Source organism: Agelaius tricolor, unplaced genomic scaffold (genome assembly GCF_023055355.1).
Source record: "Agelaius tricolor isolate 1412-34295 unplaced genomic scaffold, bAgeTri1.0.p SCAF_38, whole genome shotgun sequence".
Taxonomy (NCBI): domain Eukaryota; kingdom Metazoa; phylum Chordata; class Aves; order Passeriformes; family Icteridae; genus Agelaius; species Agelaius tricolor.
The window spans coordinates 2,094,186-2,113,228 of record NW_027269298.1 but is presented as its reverse complement, the minus strand read 5'-3'; the positions used below and the strand labels follow the sequence as shown (position 1 = coordinate 2,113,228).

General features: G+C 46.8%; 3 protein-coding genes across 6 annotated transcripts in view; 1 reads left to right on the top strand and 2 right to left on the bottom strand.

Moving 5' to 3' along the window:
• Window positions 1-2,791: 2,791 nt before the first annotated feature.
• On the bottom strand, window positions 2,792-7,713 carry LOC139603451 (sperm acrosome-associated protein 9-like). The gene is made up of 4 exons (XM_071454402.1): window positions 7,451-7,713; window positions 5,681-5,842; window positions 4,663-4,865; window positions 2,792-4,179 (listed from the first exon to the last, which is right to left on the bottom strand). Exons 2-4 carry the CDS (start codon window positions 5,822-5,824, stop codon window positions 3,840-3,842), a joined length of 687 nt encoding a protein of 228 aa, XP_071310503.1. The 5' UTR covers window positions 5,825-5,842; window positions 7,451-7,713; the 3' UTR covers window positions 2,792-3,839.
• A 604-nt stretch (window positions 7,714-8,317) lies between these two features.
• On the bottom strand, window positions 8,318-10,107 carry LOC139603452 (sperm acrosome-associated protein 9-like). The gene is made up of 4 exons (XM_071454403.1): window positions 9,964-10,107; window positions 9,291-9,493; window positions 8,599-8,737; window positions 8,318-8,484 (listed from the first exon to the last, which is right to left on the bottom strand). The coding sequence occupies exons 1-4, from the start codon at window positions 10,105-10,107 to the stop codon at window positions 8,398-8,400; spliced, it is 573 nt and encodes a 190-aa protein (XP_071310504.1). The 3' UTR covers window positions 8,318-8,397.
• A 713-nt stretch (window positions 10,108-10,820) lies between these two features.
• Window positions 10,821-19,043, top strand: part of AK8 (adenylate kinase 8) — a 65,072-nt gene continuing 56,849 nt past the window's right edge. For 2 of the 4 annotated variants that reach the window (XM_071454393.1, XM_071454396.1), the window contains exons 1-4: window positions 10,821-10,955; window positions 13,218-13,302; window positions 17,150-17,199; window positions 17,890-18,003. In XM_071454393.1, coding sequence (XP_071310494.1) covers window positions 10,821-10,955; window positions 13,218-13,302; window positions 17,150-17,199; window positions 17,890-18,003 — 384 coding nt within the window. The remainder of the gene's footprint in view (window positions 10,956-13,217; window positions 13,303-17,149; window positions 17,200-17,889; window positions 18,004-19,043) is intronic. The other 2 variants (XM_071454394.1, XM_071454395.1) reach the window with 2 other exon arrangements.

Below are 19,043 nucleotides of genomic sequence, written 5' to 3'. Positions count from 1 at the left end.
CAAGTAATGTTTATGGAGAATTTTATATAGAAAATACCATAAACACCAGTGACACAGAGAGTTGTTTGGACCCCTGCACTGGGATTAGTTCTACAGCATGGGGTAGTAAGATGAAAACAAAGCACAAAGTGAATTTAACTTGCCCTTACACACAGAATGGGTTCAAAATAAGGCATCCCTTAAACTTGGCATGGCAAAGATGAACTTGCCAGTGTAAAAAAATCATTAGATAAAAATTACCCATGGAAGTGTATTACTGGATACAAAAAGAGGAAAAATTAGGTGCCTTCCTTACTCACTAGTGCCAAGCAGTACATTTGGTAGTTCATAACAGCTGATAATCACACAGGAGACATTAGGGAAGGAAATACTTCAAATTCAGGAAATGCAAATATCTGTGCTGATTGATCGTGGTTTGTTGGAGCTACTTAGCTGCTGGCACAATGGTGGATTTTAAAAGTGGTTACAAAATAGGAAATCACAGGAGTTGAGTTTCTTTATCCGTTCACACTCAGGAGCTCTGCAAAGAAAGCCTGGTTTGCACTCCCCTGGGCTTTGCTTTCCAGACAAGACTGTTCAAACACTTGACTTATGGTCCTCATGATTTTGGTGTCTGTGGGCTTTACTTGGCTGAACCTTTTTTTCCTGAAGGTTTTTTCACTCCAGTTTTTGGGCTGGCTGATCTTTCCTGCCTGCCAGACGCTATTCCTGCTTTCTGTGAAGCTGCCTCTGCTCCTTGTGCTCGATGCTCAGCTGACTGAAAGCTCAAACTGCTGCTGCACCACCACCAGGGGAATTGAGGACTCCCAGGAAAACCTCTCCTGCCTCGGGGTGTTGATGATGTGGGGAACAGGCTGGTGGTGACAGGGAACAGCCGCTGACTCTTCTGAAATTACAGCTCTGGGGATGGGAGCAGGCGGCCCCACAGCTGCCCGGGGCTGTGTCCCAGGGGTTGGATACCTGCGAGCAGTGTTTAAAAAACCCTGTGCATTCAGGACTGGGGGACAGCAGGGTTCCCGGAGCTGTTTAAAAGTTGCTGGTGAGAGGTTTGGACACTGCTCCGAGGCGGCCGCTAGAGGCCCTGCCAAGCCCATCCCTTCGCTCGGCATCTCTGGGATGCTGAGTTTGCTCTGCCTGGAACCGACCCTTCTGCTTCCTCCAGAGCCCACCACCATTCCTGACCCTTCATCCTCACTTCTCGGGGTCTGAGCTCTGGCCTGTCCTCTCGCTGTGGGAGAGGCTGGAACCACATCTTGAACATACAGAATAAATGGATTATCACAGAACTGCTTGGGTTGGAAGGGACCTCTAAAGCTCATCCAGTCCAACCCCCTGCAGTGAGTGGGGCACCTTCCACTACATCAGGTTCCTCAGTTAGACAAAAGCCTGATTTGACCCTTAGCTGAATCAAGAGGAGCACAGAGATAATTCATAGAGATGCCATGATTCTGTTGATATCATCTATTACCAGCCCATGTGTCTATTTCAGCCTTTGAACAAAAAAAGCAGCATTTATTTTCTGGACTAACTGACAGATCTGTAGGAAAGTCAGGCTAGTGCCTTGCCTGGTTTCTCAGTGTGTATCTTGCAATTTTATGCTCACTGAGGCTAAAGTAAAACTTTATTGCACTTTTGTGTTTGGCATTTACATCCTGTTTATGTAAATTCTTCAAACAGCTTGATTTGTAGTAGAGGAAAACAATTCTTGCTGTATCTTTTTGTCTTTTGAAGTGTCCATCCACTCTGGAAGAGGAGAACTTGTATGGAAATTAAGTAATTTGTCTGGATGTTTTTCTGAGACTTAACTTTGCAGTCTTCCAACAGATTCTGGTCTTGTCATTATCAAACCTCAGACTGCAAGTTTTATGCACTCATTTTTCTGCTTGGGTCTTAAAATTTTGGCTGCATGACACTGACTGAAAGGATAGGGCTAGGCTAGAAATTATTACTAAGATATGGGAACTGTTTCTTGCATGTATCAATCTTATTATTGAAATTTGATTACTTTTTTGTGTGTATCACCTTGGCCAAGTGCAAAATGTCAACTGCACTGGAGTTTTGAGCAGCAGTGGTGGACTGCCTTTGGTAGCACTGTTCTGACAAACCATTTGTGCTGTGCTCATCCCAGGAAGCTGAAAGTGAGCTACAAACTGGAGAATAATTTTGGTCTCCTCACAGCTTGTGTGTTCAAATTTAAACCATAGGGCAGAGCCAAGAAGGTTGGAAACAAGATCTGGGAATAGCATCTCTTGTGTCCCCAACACTTGTCATCATTCAGTCTTAGCAGCTTGTCCTGAAAACCTTTCCAAGACAGCAACTGTGTCACTGGACACTTGTCTGCACCATGGAACACAACAGGGCAGCTGCCACAACTTGGATTTTTCAGCCTGAAGCTGCCTCTGCACCAGGGATCTCAAGTGAAGCCAGAGAGGGTGACAGTGACATTCCACTGGCTGTGGCCCCAGTAGTGCTCAGGAGTTGCTCTGTGACCATTTTGAGTTCACCAAGGTTCAGTTCAGTTGGATCAAATCTCCCTAAAAATAGGGCTCTACTCCAGACTGGGTGGGTGCATTGCAGTGCAAGTGGATAGGGGAAAGGAAAAGAGTGCAAAACAAGGTGGGGTTATGTGAGGAATAAAAATGCTTCTGGAAATACTTTCCATTTCATCTGAGCTGTCAGTCTTTCCTATGCCCTCTCCTCTGTATTAATTCTTCCTTCTGTTTTTAGCTGCTTGTTGCCAAAACTGGTGATTTTCAGGCAAAAGCTTTCTCACAGCAAACCAAGCCTGGTATGCAAGGGGAAATTGTTTATTCAGGAGTGTCTTCCAGCAGGAGGTAATTTGGAGGGGACAAGAGCAGTCAGACACAGAGAGGACACTTATTTAGAAAAGGCTGTAGGGTCTGAGATGTGCTGACCTCACATTCTATATTTTGAGCCCCAGGGCCATCGTGGGCCTGTCCCTCAGGTGGGACATCTGGCCTGATGTAATGCTGACCTTGCCTTGAAGCAGGAAAAGCACAGGCAGCTCAGTCTGCAGTTTGAAAAGGAACCATCTGAGCATGATGCTCCCACCACGTTGCAATGGATCACATGGACTGGAAATGGCTTTTATTTTGTAGAGATCTGAGGAGCACAGAGTATTTTTTTTGGCTGTAGTCAGTACACAAACTAAGGGCAAAATGAACCCTGCTCTCTCTTTCATCTCCAGCTCTGACAGCACAGGAGTCAAGTGGTGTAAGGGGAGGTGTTCAGTGGTGTGAGGAGCTGCAGCAGAGCACAGCTGAAGAACACTGGCCTCTGTAGCCAGTGGCAGCTATGGGAAACCTCCTTAGTGTCCTGTAAACAGATTCTGTGGTCCAGATAACCAAATTATTTCTGTGGGGCTGAGGGAGCTTTAGAGACAAGTCTAAATGTCAAAGACATGTCTGAATCTGTAATGCCAGGCCTTTGCTGCTCTGCATCCCATCCTTCACACAGGCAGCTTCTTCACCCCATGGCTATGGCAGGGAGGGGATGTTCCTCAGGAAGAAGGCTGAGAAAATGTAAAATCCTGTTTCAAATGTCTGTCCAAGATTCATGTCTGAGAGATCAGAGCCTGATGAGTTCCCTGCTTCCAGTGCCGGCCCCAGGGAGCAGCTGGAGCTGCAGCTGCTTCTGTGGGGATGTGAGGAGCAGAGTGCCAATATCAGCAAGGGAGAGGCAATGCTTGTGTCCCAGGCTGGCTGCAGGGCAGCTCTTCAGAAAGAGGACTCAGGATGGATCTCTAGTGTTCATTGCAGTGTATTAGATCAGCCAGGTGCTTAAAGGTGCTGAGCAGATGATGCAGGAGATCTGATCCTTTAATAGGGGTGTTTGCCTGGTGGCCTCCAGGGAGCTTTCTTTTTTTTTGGACGTTGATTTGCAGCCAGGAATTTCTTGAAATCTTTTTCCTGCAATTTTACAGTATTTTCATTACTATTGGAGGTCTTGGAGGTCAGAGCTGCAGGTGCTGTTTGGGAAGTGGGTGTCTCCTTCTTGCACCTGGCACATCCAGGACTCACAATATAGAGGACTTTCAGCTTGGAGTGTGTGACCCAGTCCCTCATGCTGTCCAGGACGATGGGCAGCACGCTCACCACCCCTCCATAGCGATGCTGTGCTTCCTCCAGGCTCAGGTGATTCACAACACCATGGGGGTACCTGTGGGACAGAGGGAAACAACTGGCACAGGAGTCCCAGCCCTGGGAGCCCCAGGGAGAGCAGCAGTGCACAGGCAGCCATTCCCCAAAAGCACAGAGAGAGCTGTACATGGATTGAGGAGTCCTGCCCAAAAACACCCTGGCATAGACCTGGAGTCTTGGACAGGACACACAGACACTGCCCTGCAGAAATTAGCTCAGTGCAGGGCAGCAGCAGCAGCAGGAAGGAGCAGGAACCTGCCTGAGCACTGCAGGGGCCTCAGGGCATCCCCCTGCTCTGCCGTGGACCCGAGGGAGGATGGACAGACAGAGCAGCACTCTTAGTGCAGGGACACCGGCAGTGGTTGCCAGGAGCTGGCACAGGCAGTTGGGCAGCACCTTGGACCCTCCCTACAGCCAGGAAGGGGCTGGGACAGAAGCCAGGGGGGAATGTGCAGTGCCAGCCCCCAGGAGCTGAGCTGGGCTGGGCTGGGGAGGCACCTACGTGGCTCGAAGGGCAGTGAGGTCGTTGCTGTCGTTCAGGAGCAATTTGCACTTCTCCAAAAGGCCGTTGGTGACGCTGTCCCCAGCGTGCACCGTCTCCATCCTCTGGCACAGGCAGCGCAGCTCGTTGCACAGGGACACGAACATGTTGAGGATGCGCCTGTCTGTGGAGTTGTAGCAGTGGTGGTCCTTGTAGCACTGCACCTGCACGGGGGGAAATGGCAGCGCTGCTGACAACGGCAGAACGGGAACACCTCACTGGGATGGAATGGCTCAGTGCAATGTCTGCCACAATCCTCTTCAAGGCAATGGGCAAAGCCCTTCTGCTGTCAGGGAGAGGCAGCCTTGGAAAGGACAACCAGCTCATTGTGTGCCCTAATCCTGACAGCAGCCTGGCTTTCACTCTGCCTTTGGCATCCATCTGGGTTTTGGGCTTGAGTTCTGCTGTCTCAAATCCACAATTCTGATTTGATTTAGATTTTCTTCCCCTCTCTGTCTCCAGGTGGTCTAAGTTCTACTTTTCAGTACAGCATGCTATAAAAATTCCCAGACAATTCACTTAGCAGCCCAGCAAAGCCCTTGCCCACGTGGGACTCTCAGCCCTCAATCCATCATCCTCCCTGTGTAACACAGCCATTATTTTTAATAAGCACTATAGAAAGATACAGCAGCACCAATACCAGGGGGAAGAGCCAGGCATGCTGCTTCCTACAGGCTGAGGATTACAGATTCCATGTGTGCCTGGGGAAGGAGCCTTGCTCTCATTGTTTTCCTGTAGCCTGTGTTTCTGGCTGGGCCCCAGCAGTGCTCAGCTAAAGCAGAAAGTGCTGCTCAGCCTTGAGATTCCTTCTGAGATCACGGGAGGCCCCACCCAGGTGATCTCTCCCCACTCCTTCAGTTACACACAAACCTTCCTGGGCACTTTTTGTCCATCTTCCCTTCAGGAAAAACATTTCTCCAGCCCCACGTGCTGTCCCTGTGGCCATGGCAGGGAGCTCTTGGTGCTGAGGGGTTTGTACCTGGACAATGGATGACACAGGTCTGATCATGTCATGGGCTTCCTCCCGGGTGCGCTCCAGGGCTCTGATGAAGGTGAACTGCTGCTGCTGGAAGAGCTTGTACTTCTCCTCGATCTTCCTCAGGGTGTCCACCACCTCATTCATGTTTACTTACTGCTGGATCTGGAAAAGGAGAGACAGGAAGGTGCATTTTAGAAATGATGCAGTTCTACGTCTCACCTGAGCTGGAATTGTGCAGGTGTGGTGGTGTTCACAGGGGTCCCAGGACGAGGGAAGAGATGAGAATCTTGACTCCTTGTTTCAGAAGGCTGATTTATTCTTTTATGATATATATTATATTAAAAGAAAATGATATATTAAAACTAAAGTATAGAAGAAAAAGATTTCATCAGAAGGCTTGAAAGGAAAGGAATGATAATAAAATCTTGTGACTGATCAGAGAGTGCGAGACACCCAGACTGTGATTGGCCATTAATAAAAACAACCACATGATACCAATCCCAGATGCACCTGTTGCATTCCACAGCAGCAGATAATCAATGTTTACATTTAATTTCTGAGGTCTCTCAGCTTCTCAGGAGAAAAGATCCTAGCAAAAGGATTTTTCATAAAATGTGTCCATGACAGTGTAGTTTAATGGAAAACTTATAAATAACTGTGTAATCATTGGCTTTTGCAAATTATTTTCATACAACATAGTTTGTAATCACTGCTTTTATTGATGTATAATTTGTCAGCCTTTTATGGTTAATACCCCAATCCCTGAGTAGATTATATATTTTAGTGTGATAAATATATTCTAGTTTAGGCTCTCGCCAAATATTAAAACAGAGATTTTGTGCTGTGCATTATAACATTAACTGTTGCAGAAGTAGTTAATGTTTTTATTTTTGTAACTGTCTGACAATGGTGAGAATGAGTCAGATAATTTTGTGAAATTGCTAATGTTGATTTCATGTACGAGTGGAGTATCTTATCTGTATGATAACATTGAAAAGAACCAGGTAAATAAACACTGAAAGAAAGAATGCAAGGAGGATTTTACCACTGACCCTTCAGCTGGCACTAACTGCTAAACCACGGAACAGGGACCCTTGTGAAGAAATAAAATACATCAATCTCATCTGCAGTATGGCACACACCTTAAGTGTCAAGGGTTGAAGCAAGCAAAAAGAATTCCCAGAATATGAAAACTCAAAGGAATCTTTGAATGTGTATAATCTCATGAAAATGTATTTGACCAATGTAATGAAAAACTATATAAGAAAAATTGGTTTAAGTTAACTGGCATGCCTCTGGCAGTTGCCAAGCACCCAGTGCTGTTATTAGTTTGTCCCTCTTACCACTTATAAAACTTTTAAGATTTTAAAGATTGAGGCACGTTTCTCACAATTACAAAAAAAAAAAAAAAAGCAAAAAGGAGGAAAAACCAGAGATCTGTTGTGCCGAAGCCCTGCAGTCCCGGAGCCCCAAGGAATAAATCAATAATGCCTTAGTGATGGTGCTGCAAAAAGAGGCAGAGCCCCGAGGGCAGCGGTGCCAATGTGATGTCACAGACGCTGCCGGGCTGTGGGAAGGCAGTGCGGCCATGCCTCAGCCACAGCGGGGCCGGGGCAGCCCCAGGCCCTTCTCTCCCGGCTGTGAATCCTCGCCCCAGCGCCTCCCCAGCTCTCTCGCTCCCTGGGGCCGGCCGGGTCCGCCGGACCCCCCGGGCCGTTCGTGCGGCTGTGGCCGCCCCGCTCCCGCCCCGGCGGGCTCTGCGGCTCCTACCGGCCGGTGTTGGGGCGGTGTTGGTGCGGCAGCTCCCGGGAGGGGCCGGGCTGGCGGCGCGGCCGGGCCGGGCGGGACGAGCGGGAGGACAGCGCGGGCCCGGGCCCTCGGCGCCACCGCGCCGCCGTCTCCATGGCAACCGTCGCCGCTCGATGACGTCACCTCGTTTCCTTTACTGCAAACGAGGCGCTGACCACGCCCCCGGGTGGCGATAGGCCGCTTTCTGTCGCGCGGTGATGACGTCCCCGTTAGCAACGCGTCGCGTTGCCGGGGCGGCCATGGCGGAGGCGGACACGGAGGACGCGACCCGGCCGTGGCCGCCGCCCGCGGGCGCCTACGCGGAGGAGCGGGGGCTCTTCCAGCTCCTGCAGGTGAACGGGGAGCCCGGGCTGGCCCGGGGGAGGCGGGGAGGGGCAGCGGGGCGGGATCCTGTGGGAGGTGATGGGCGGGTGGGAAGTTTGTCCTGTAAACAGAGATTCTGTGGTCCAGCGAACAAAACTGTTTCTGTGGAGGTGGGGGAGGGCTGTAGACAAGTTTAAATGTCAGGGACGTGTCTGAATCTGTAATGCCAGGCCTTTGCTTCTCTGCATCCCATCCTTCACCCCCTGGCTGTGGCAGGGAAGGGATGCTCCTCAGGAAGAAGGCTGAGAAAATGTAAAATCCTGTTTCAAGGAACTTATCCAAGACTCATGTCTGAGATATTAGAGTCTGATGAGTCCTGACTGATCCCTGCTCCCACTACAGTGCTAGCCCCAGGGAGCAGCTGGAGCTGCTTCTGTGGGGATGTGAGGAGCAGAGTGCAAATATCAGCAAGGGAGAGGCAATGCTTGTGTCCCGGGCTGGCTGCAGAAAATGGGCTCAGGATGGTTCTCTAGTGTTGACTGCACTGTATTAGATCAGCCAGGTGCTTAAAGGTGCTGAGCAGATGATGCAGGAGCTTTGATCCTTTAACAGGAGGTGTTCCCTGGTGGGATCCAGGGAGCTTTCTTTCCCAAGCGTGGGTCTTCATACTTGCACCTCTCGCACTGTTTCTCCTGCAATAGCACAGTATTTTTGTTACTGTTGGAGGTCTGAGCTGCAAAGTGCCCAGCAGGAGCTGTTTGGGAAGGGGATTTGTGCTTCTAGGCCATGGCAGGTGCATGACTCACATTGGGGATCAGGTACTTCTTGGAGTGTGTGACCCAGTCCCTCATGCTGTCCAGGACGATGGGCAGCAGGCTCACCACCCCTCCATAGCGATGCCTCGCTTCCTCCATGCTCAGGAAATTCACAACCCTGTGGGGGTACCTGTGGGACAAAGGGAAACAAATGGCACAGGACAGAGGGAAACAATTGGCACAGGACAGAGGGAAACAAACAGCCCTGCAGCCCTGGGAGCCACCCTGAGAGCCCCAGGGAGAGCAGCAGTGCACAGGCAGCCATTCCCCAAAAGCACGGAGACAGCTGTACATGGATTGAGGAGTCCTGCCAAAATCCACCCTGGCACAGACCTGGAGTCTTGGACAGGACACACAGACACTGCCCTGCAGAAATTAGCTCAGTGCAGGGCAGCAGCAGCAGCAGGAAGGAGCAGGAACCTGCCTGAGCACTGCAGGGGCCTCAGGGCACCCACCTGCCCAGAGAGAGGATGGACAGACAGGGCAGCACTCTTTTAGTGCAGGGACACTGGCAGTGGTTGCCAGGAGCTGGCACAGGCAGCTGGGCAGCACCTTGGACCCTCCCTACAGCCAGGAAGGGGCTGGGACAGAAGCCAGGGGGGAATGTGCAGTGCCAGCCCCGAGGAAATGAGCTGGGCTGGGCTGGGCTGGGCTGAGCTGGGCTGGGCTGGGGAGGCACCTACGTGGCTCGAAGGGCAGTGAGGTCGTTGCTGTCGTTCAGGAGCAATTTGCACTTCTCCAAAAGGCCGTTGGTGACGCTGTCCCCAGCGTGCACCGTCTCCATCCTCTGGCACAGGCAGCGCAGCTCGTTGCACAGGGACACGAACATGTTGAGGATGCGCCTGTCTGTGGAGTTGTAGCAGTGGTGGTCCTTGTAGCACTGCACCTGCACGGGGGGAAATGGCAGCGCTGCTGACAACGGCAGAATGGGAACACCTCACCGGGATGGAATGGCTCAGTGCAATGTCTGCCACAATCCTCTTCAAGGCAATGGGCAAAGCCCTTCTGCTGTCAGGGAGAGGCAGCCTTGGAAAGGACAACCAGCTCATTGTGTGCCCTAATCCTGACAGCAGCCTGGCTTTCACTCTGCCTTTGGCATCCATCTGGGTTTTGGGCTTGAGTTCTGCTGTCTCAAATCCACAATTCTGATTTGATTTAGATTTTTCTGAGATCACGGGAGGCCCCACCCAGGTGATCTCTCCCCACCCCTTCAGTTACACACAAACCTTCCTGGGCACTTTTCTCACTTTATTTCTGACTTTATGTCCATCTTCCCTTCAGGAAAAACATTTCTCCAGCCCCACGTGCTGTCCCTGTGGCCATGGCAGGGAGCTCCTGGTGCTGAGGGGTTTGTACCTGGACAATGGATGACACAGGTCTGATCATGTCATGGGCTTCCTCCCGGGTGCGCTCCAGGGCTCTGATGAAGGTGAACTGCTGCTGCTGGAAGAGCTTGTACTTCTCCTCGATCTTCCTCAGGGTGTCCACCACCTCATTCATGTTTACTTACTGCTGGATCTGGATGGAAAAGGAGAGACAGGAAGCTGCATTTTAGAAATGATGCAGTTCTCCGTCTCACCTGAGCTGGAATTGTCTAGATTGGTGGAAAACTTACCAAAAAAAAAAAAAAAAAAAAAAAAAAGGCAGGAAAAAGAGGCGTTCTGTTGTTCCGAAGCCCTGCAGTGCCCGACCCCCAGCAGTCAGTCAGTGCCTTGGGAATGGTGCGGCAGAGCCCCGAGGGCAGCCAATGTGATGTCACAGACGCTGCCGGGCTGTGGGAAGGCAGTGCGGCCATGCCTCAGGCACAGCGGGGCCGGGGCAGCCCCAGGCCCTTCTCTCCTGGCTGTGAATCCTCGCCCCAGCGCCTCCCCAGCTCTCCCGCTCCCTGGGGCCGGGCCGGGCCCGCCGGACCCCCCGGGCCGTTCGTGCGGCTGTGGCCGCCCCGCTCCCGCCCCGGCGGGCCCTGCGGCTCCTACCGGCCGGTGTTGGGGCGGTGTTGGCGCAGCAGCTCCCGGGAGGGGCCGGGCTGGCGGCGCGGCCGGGCCGGGCGGGACGAGCGGGCGGACAGCGCGGGCCACGGGCCCTCGGTGCCACCGCGCCGCCGTCCCCATGGCAACCGTCGCCGCTCGATGACGTCACCCCGTTCCCTTTACTGTAAACGACGTGCTGGCCACGCCCCTGGGTGGTGATAAGGCGTTGCTCGTCGCGCGGTGATGACGTCTCCATTAGCAACGCGTCACGTTGCCAGGGCGGCCATGGCGGAGGCGGACACGGAGGACGCGACCCGGCCGTGGCCGCCGCCCGCGGGCGCCTACGCGGAGGAGCGGGGGCTCTTCCAGCTCCTGCAGGTGAACGGGGAGCCTGGGCAGGGAGGGGCAGCGGGGCGGGATCCTGTGCAGGATGATGGGCGGGTGTCCGCCTGTGGGACGCGGCCGTGGGCTCTCCCAATTAATTATTTGAATTGGCAGTTTCTGAGCCTCATAGGTATGATTTGATTTGCGGGAGAAAGTGGCAGCCCACGGAAGAAGGAGTCGGTGGAAGGCGGGGCAGGACGGGAGGGGAGGAGAAAGGGGGGACAGTGATAAATTGGGTGCGGGAGAACGCGGTGAGGCTTCTGTGGGGCTGAGCTGGGGCTGTCACTGTCTGCTGTTCATTCCCCGGGTAAAACCCTTCCCTTTTTGTTCCTGTTGTGCCTGTTCGCCGAGGTGTCAGAAATAAAGCGAGCAAAGTGCCCTTGTGGCGTGGCTGTGATTTCGGTACCTGGTAGGGCTGGTTCCCCTGCTTTAGAGTAGGGTGGGTTTGGTTCTGGAGTTCGGGAAAAGCCCTTGTGTCGTGCATGGGGAGGTTTGTGGGAAGGACTAAAAATCCTGGTGCTGTTCTGATAGGAGAACTTGCTGGAGAGCATTCCCCTGTGTGCTGCTCTGAACTCTGCTAAAAAATCATTTCTGCTCATTCAAATGCACGCACATGTTTATTTCCTTTCCTTTCCTGGTTTTTATTTTTTTTTGTGCTATCTTTTTCTCTGTTTATTATGACTATTGCAGCATAATATTTGTGTTTTGATTTGGGTTTTTTTTAAATGAAGTACTGTGTTTTGCAAGCCACGAGACATTGAACTCAGGGACTCATATTACCTAAAATGTTTGTGGGATTTACTCAGGGTCGTGCTTTAGTTGTGTTGGAGCAAAATAATGACACAAACACAGCTTGAAATTGTTGTGCTAAACATTTACAAAACTTAAAATGTAAAAACTACATGAGACCCTAACTGTGAACCTCCCCCAGAGATTAACAGAACAACTCAAGTGAAATTAAACTGAGTTTAGCAGAATTGGATAAATAAAAGGGTTTGGGCAAGAAACAGTGCCAGTGTCAATCACTGTCAGCCTGAACATTTTTTAATTATAATAAATCCAGATTTTGTTAGGTTTGTTATTTATACAGGTGCTGGTAAGTGTAGTGCAGAATCCAGATTGTTTAGTTTAAATAAATGTTGCTGGAAAGTAATAATTTTTAAATGAATTTTCAATAAAAATACAAATTTCATCTTTTATGCTCTGTGCTACCCAGACCTTGATGCATCAGAACTTGCATGATCACCAGTTAATAAACAAAATTGAGTGTTTTAATTATTCTAATGAAGTGGATGAAGTAGAAAAGGAAAATAGGCCACTCTAATAAGAGACAATCAGTTGGTGAGGATATAAAATTTTATGGACTAGATGGACTTTATGGAATTTAGTTGCAGATATAAAAGTGTTATGGCTGCTGTTCAGAAACATCTCTTGCAGCACGAGCATTTCTGCAGCTTGTCTAAATTAGAGCATTAGTTCTGTTTGATGTTTAATTTTAATTAGAGGACTCGTGACTGGGCTGAAATGTCTTGCTAGGAAATGTGTGGATTTCTCAGGGTTTTGCTTTTTTCCTCCCTGTAAAGCCCAAATTCTCCCTGAAACCACTGCAAAATCTCTGCTGTTGTGGGTGGCAGCTGAAACAAGGCTCCGTATAACCTCAAGGGTTCAAGATGAAAATGGGCTCCAAAACAGACATTCAAGGCAAGGCTTTAAGCCTTTTTTTGCCTTTTTTCCCCCCCTTCTCCCCACCCCTTTTCCTGCAGGAGCCAAGGCTGGTCCAGGTGTGAAAGGTGCCGTTTCTGTGGGTTATGTTTTCAACTGCTCTTGTCTGTTCTTCACTCCTCTGGGCTACTCAGAAACTTGTGGGAATGTGCTAGAGAAGGCTCATCCTGCCCTGCAGAGACACAAATTCAAGTTAACTCTGGTTTTCAAACTCTTTGTGTGGTTTTTATGTCAGTGCTGCCTCAAGCATTTTTAACCCCAAGCTGCTTGAGCCAAACCTTTCTGGTGTCCATAAGTACCATAAATAAACTGAATTAAATAGGTTGGGTTTTTTTACTGGCAATTTTCTGACCCTCATCAGTTTTTCAGCATCTAAAATAGGTTCTGAAATCTCAATTTTGTCTGTGAAAGAAAATAAATAAGCATTTATAAGCTGTTTAGGATCCTCATTGTAACATTGCTGTAAAAATGCAAGATATCACGACTGCAGAGCCGTGTTCAATTTTCCTCTGACTTTGTCCTATTTATTTCCAGAACATGCTTGAAGAGCTATTAATTCATAAGCCAGATGATCCCATTGAGTTCATGATAAACCACTTAAAGCAAAACAATGATGATGGTAAGTGGAAATGGAGACACCAGAAATAGTTCAGCTCCTGATTTGAAAGCAGCTGTTGGGAGCTGTGCTGCTCTTGGCAGGTGATGGATCAAACTTTTCAGCCTGAGTCTTGGGGAGGGGGGAAACAAAAAAAAAAAAAGGTGAGCATTTTGGAATACTTATAGGCAAGATGCTTTTAATTTCTTTTTTTAGTGGGTAATCTAATAAGAAATGCACTTTAACAGTTCTAACAATGAAACCCTCTAAGGGAATAACAAAGAGTTCTGGTGTATCAATTATTAATGCCTTCCGTGCCCCATCTGATATTTCCTGTTGTCTTTAAGCTTGCTAATTACTCCTTTTGTCAGGTGTAAATTTGGGTTCCTATTCTACCTGGGCTGGCAGATTCTCTGCTTTTTGATTAGTTTGTTACTCTCTGCTGTTAATGAGTTCCACAGCTCAGTGGCATCTCAGCTGAAGGAACAGTGAGTGTGTCTGCTCCTCTGTGGAACAAAACCTGGTAAATTGAATGGGAAGTCTGTATTCTGCACAATAAAAGCATGTACCCTCAATCAAATTATTTGATTTACAAACTGTTCACCCTTAGGCAGATTATATTTGGATATGCACAAGTGAACTGTAATTTTTGTTCTGCGTGAGCTGTCAGGGAGAGCTGGTGTCATGGAGCTTTGATGTTTCTTTAAAACCAGAGTAAACCATTATGAAAGTTCTGCTGCAGCATCAATGAAATCATTATCACTGGAGGTGCTGTGAGCTCTTAGTGGTGCTGATCAGCTGGATGGTGATTGAAATGCTGCTAAATACGTTAAAGAAAAAAAAAATCAAATCCTGCAAATTGTGCCCAGCCTTTTCTGGTGCAGGCAGCCTGAATAATCAATCTGGTTTGTAGACCCATGGAAAATATGTGTAAGAATTTCCTGCAGTTTGATAGAATGCTGATAAAATTTCTTCACATTGGACTAACATTTGTCCTGAAGCCCCACAGTATTATTTTAACAGAATCAGGCAAGTTTCCATCTCATGACTTCAGTACTTAGAGGCTAAAGACAGAATTACAGCAGTTGTTTGTCAAGGGGAAAATGCTGTCTGCTTTTGGTCTGGAAAACCCTGTTAAGGAAGGAAAGGAACTCCAATTAAAATTAAAACCTAAATGTTGTTTTAAGAATAAATTATATGGAAAATAATGTAACAGAAATGTGTAGCAGAGTTGATTTTACTTTTTGATCATGGCGGAAGGTGCTGACTATTTAGAAGAAAAAAAAACCTTATTAGAGCCATCAGTAAAGTGATGAATTTTCATGATCTTGCCTTGCCTAGACAGTTTTAGCCCTAGAGAAAATTTCAAACAGAGATGTGTGGAAAAGAAGCATTGCATCTATCCCAGGTGTGAAGTTAGAAACCCTTTTTAATGAATATTAGGATCTAAAGTACTTTAAAAAATATAAACAAGTCTAATGGTGATTATAGCTTACAACTGCCTCGAAAATATTGTAGGTCAAATGTGTGGCAAAGTGTTTGTGCTTAGGGCTCTGTGCTATTGTTCTTTCATGTGTTCCTTCTAAAAACCTTCAAGGGCCACATAAAGACTGATAATTCTTTCATATTCAAAAAATGCAAGTTTTCTACATGGTGTCTTGGTTTGTGCTAATGAAAAAGGCTTTCAGGGTCTGGGTGGCATTTCTGTGAGCTCAAACCTCTGAAGGGAAAAGTTCTGCCTGAATGTTCAGTATGTACCCTGTGCTTCTCCTCTTTGACAAAGGATTTCTCTTACAACTTAAGCAAATTTTGTTGTATTGATATTAATAATAAAATCTCTTGGATTTATATCAAACTCTGTTAATCCAGCTGTTGTTTTGTGTTATTCCAGGATTCAAATAGGAATAGGAGTAGGAACCCAAATTTACACCTGACAAAAGGAGTAATTTGTTGTTGCTAAAATTGTTGTTGAATGTTAAAACTTGCTTTACTTGGACGAGTAAATCCCGTAACATCTCATCAGACTAAATACAGAATTAAATCTGATTTTTTTACCAAAAATTTTACCAGAATTTTCTGCCTTCATGTAGCTGCTGCTTTGGAGCTGCAGTATTAAATAGTGACTCTTTGTTGCTTGGAGGGGTTAAACATCACACCCATGGTGTCCTGGTGGTGCCCCTGTGTCACATGTTTGGGGAGAAGGCTTGAGAGGAGTCCTACAAGTGTGCAAATGAGTAAATCAGTGAATTGCACTGCCCCATCTGCTGCCAGCCACTAAGCAGAGAGCAAACCAGATTTAGTACAAAGTGAGCATTTACAGTAGCCCTGGGCAATATTAAAGCATGAGATGGTGTATATAATGGTATGTTTCGTTTTTTATCAAACGTTTGTCCAAGAAAGCTGTGTATTAAAGCTTCAATACCTAAGGGCTTTCTTGTGAATTTTAAATCATGCTCCTAGTTAAACCTCAAAAGGATCTGTGGATGGAAAGGTTTTTTGATTTTCTTTGAAGTGGTTTGAAGAAGTTGATTAGTGTTGGCACCCAAGCACTCTTTTATGACGCTGTTTATAAATAATTCCTAAGTACCGGGCTGGAGTTTCAAGGTGTTAGATTTTAAAAAAACCCTAGGATTTAATCACATTACATTTGAAAGAAATTAGGTGATAAAAACAGCTGATGTATCCTTTTAAAGTATTTTTCTACATTGTGTACTAGTTCTGTTGCACTTGCAAGAACCAATAAGGGGGGAGTTGTTCTTAAACCTTCCAAGTCAGATAACTTTGTAAAGATGAATCTGTAATTTGGGTTTCATGTATGTTTAAAAATTGCACCTGCCCAATAACTGTTAAGTGCATGGAAGGCCTCATGAAAATCCATTTCACATCCTTGCCTGTCTGCTCCCATCAGACACGATCTCCCTTGGTTACTGAGAGCTGAGGAGGTTTTTGGGTGAGTGGATCCCCTCTCTGCTCTGACCCATGTTACTCCTAATAAATACTAACCAGTCCCTCCTGCACAGACTCTGATTTGGGGCTTTTTTTTTTTCCCCCTGTGGTATAGGGGGGGAAAAACATCAAAGCTGTTAATATAAAATGACAGTTCAAGGGATTGCAGCCCAAGGTGTATTTATGGAAAAAGTTCCAAATACTTTCCTATGAGTGACTCCATTTCCTCCTGTTTGCCTTGCCTCTAATTCATTCCCAACAAAGCTCAGGGCAGTCATGCCCATTGTGTTGTGTGTGTGCACTGGATTAAGAATTCCTCAGAACTGGGATGCATTTTTTGCACCTTGCCCCCTCAGGGAAAGGAGAAGAACGTGCAGCAGAGAAACACAAGAAACAGAAATGAGGAAAATTACTTTAAATGGTGACTAGGAAAAATTGAAGGCTGCTGTCAAAAAGCATAGTGAGGGAGCTCTTCATTCTGCAGTATCTAAATCTTCTCTGAGCCCTGACACAACCTATTTAGGTGAAACTAAAAACTGAAATATCTTTTCATCACGAAATGTGTTAGTTCCGAATCAATGTTTCAGGAATAAAAGTCAGACTCAGGTAAGGAAATGTTTATGGTTCATCCACTAAACTCTCCATGTTTCAATGGATTGAGATATACATATCTCTCCAAGTGGCATGGTTAGAGTGTTAATCTCATTGACCATGGAGATTAAAGGAGGACCCAGGTGGCACTGATTTTCTGTTCCCCCTTTTTTTCCCAGTGGAGCCCAATCCTGAAATCTCCACTGAGGCAGCTTTCCAGCTGAAATAATTGTTTCATGCTGGCTACATTGATATTATGCAATACAAGAGTGGAAAACTGGTGGGGATTTTTTGCTGTTCTGCACCTTGACATTTGCATATCCTTGTTCCACAGCTCCAAGAATTTGTGTCCTTGGTCCACCTGCTTCTGGGAAAACTACAGTTGTGAGTACCTTACCCTCAGTGTTGTAGCACTCCCCACTCACTCTCTTACTTTCTACTGAACTCAGCATTTTGGAAAATTTTATTCTGGGAAAAGAATTTTGAGATTTATCCAAGTGATAGATGAGCACAAGACAAATCAAAGGGCATCATTCCTGAGGGGTACACACCTGGGTGTTACAGGTTAAATGGATATTTTCAAGTGAGGTCTGTTAAGAACTCAGGTAATGAAACAATTGGAATGCAACAGAATTCTGCCTGCCTTGTTTTCTCAGCCTTTTAACAGGACTAATTAACCTGGGGGAAGTAAGTTAATTGCACATTTGTGGTGTTCCCTTGCTGTGAATTGCTCCATTTGCATGGTCAGTTGTCTCGTGTCCACTGGCACCATTAAATGCAAAGGTCAAAGTTGCATTTGAACCTCAGAAACGGCAGGTGATGCTGGTGAGGGCATGGTAGGAAGAATATTTCCTTCTTTAAATTCTGTGTTAAGGTACAGGAGATGAAAAAGTCGTTATTCAAAGCTGGATATTCTTGAATACCTTTATAAGAAACTACTTAAAGTTGCTTACATACGTCTGTGTACTTAAATGTATGGCTAAGGAAAACTCTGTCTTTCTGCAGCCTTCTGAAAAAAATTGCTTCATTTTCTTTCCAAATATTTCAACCTGTATTTTTTTTTTCTCCCCTCAGGCAATGTGGCTTTGTAAACATTTCAATGCCATACGTGTCTCTCAGGAGACTTTGTTATTCAAGGAGGTATTAAGGCAGACAGAGGAAGCAAAGGCATATAAAGAAAGAAACCAGGTGTGTAAGAGAATATAATAACAGTTGTTCTCGTGTCACAGAACAGGAATTATGTGGCATTCCCATGATTTCCACTGCTGGGTTGAGCAGATGAGAGCAAAGACTCTCTTCTCTCTGTGCTGTACATTGGTGTGTCAGGTCACAGAGAAGGGGCAGGAGAGGGAGGCAATGCAAAGTAAAGGAAGTCTTGAAAATACCAACCTTGGAACAAGCAGCAGAACTGGGGGAAATCCAGGAATGCACAATCCAGTCTAGAAAAGCTTCATTCTATTATTAAACACAGTGTCTTCTATCTGGGCATGTTTGATAATCTCAATAAAATAAGCATTAATCTCTGAGGTCTCCTTTGGTACAAAATGCTCTGGAAAATATGTACACAAAGAACCTTTTTTTGATCTGACAGTGCTGCTTAGTTGTGCATGCTTGATTTCTCTGTAGCATGACACAAATAACTTACTTGGTGCATTAACTCAAAAAGAGGATGACAATCCAGTCAGCTCCTGACAGCCCTGGAAGCTCTCAAGCTGAGGCAGGAGCAGCTGACTCAGATTGTTGAATTTTCCCCAATTCTGTGCACCTGAATTGCTCCAGTCAGATTTTTAAATCCATTCATTGTGGGCATCCTTACTGATGTTCACAGAACATTTTTTCCAGGTTCTATGACTCCCAGGATTAGTTGATCAGTAATGAAATTAATTGTCTTCTTATTAAAAATTAGTGACAGATTGGGAAAACATGCTGAAAGGTTATCTTGAATACAGAGAAGCATCTGATTCCTGCCTTTTTGGCTGATTCCTTTCTCCAGTGTCAAGGAATTCCATGAGAAATAGACTGGAAGAAGTCTGGTTTTTTTGTGACTTTCTCTAGCAAGTCCACTAGTTTGAGTTTATATTTTGTCCTTTATCACCCATTTTCACAAACATTTAAGCAATTTTTTATCTGTAGGAATTCTACACCTCTGCTAAATCCAATTTAGAATTGGAATTGGCCAACAGATTTGTAATTTACTGAGATGGCAGACAGTGTGATATGCAGATTAG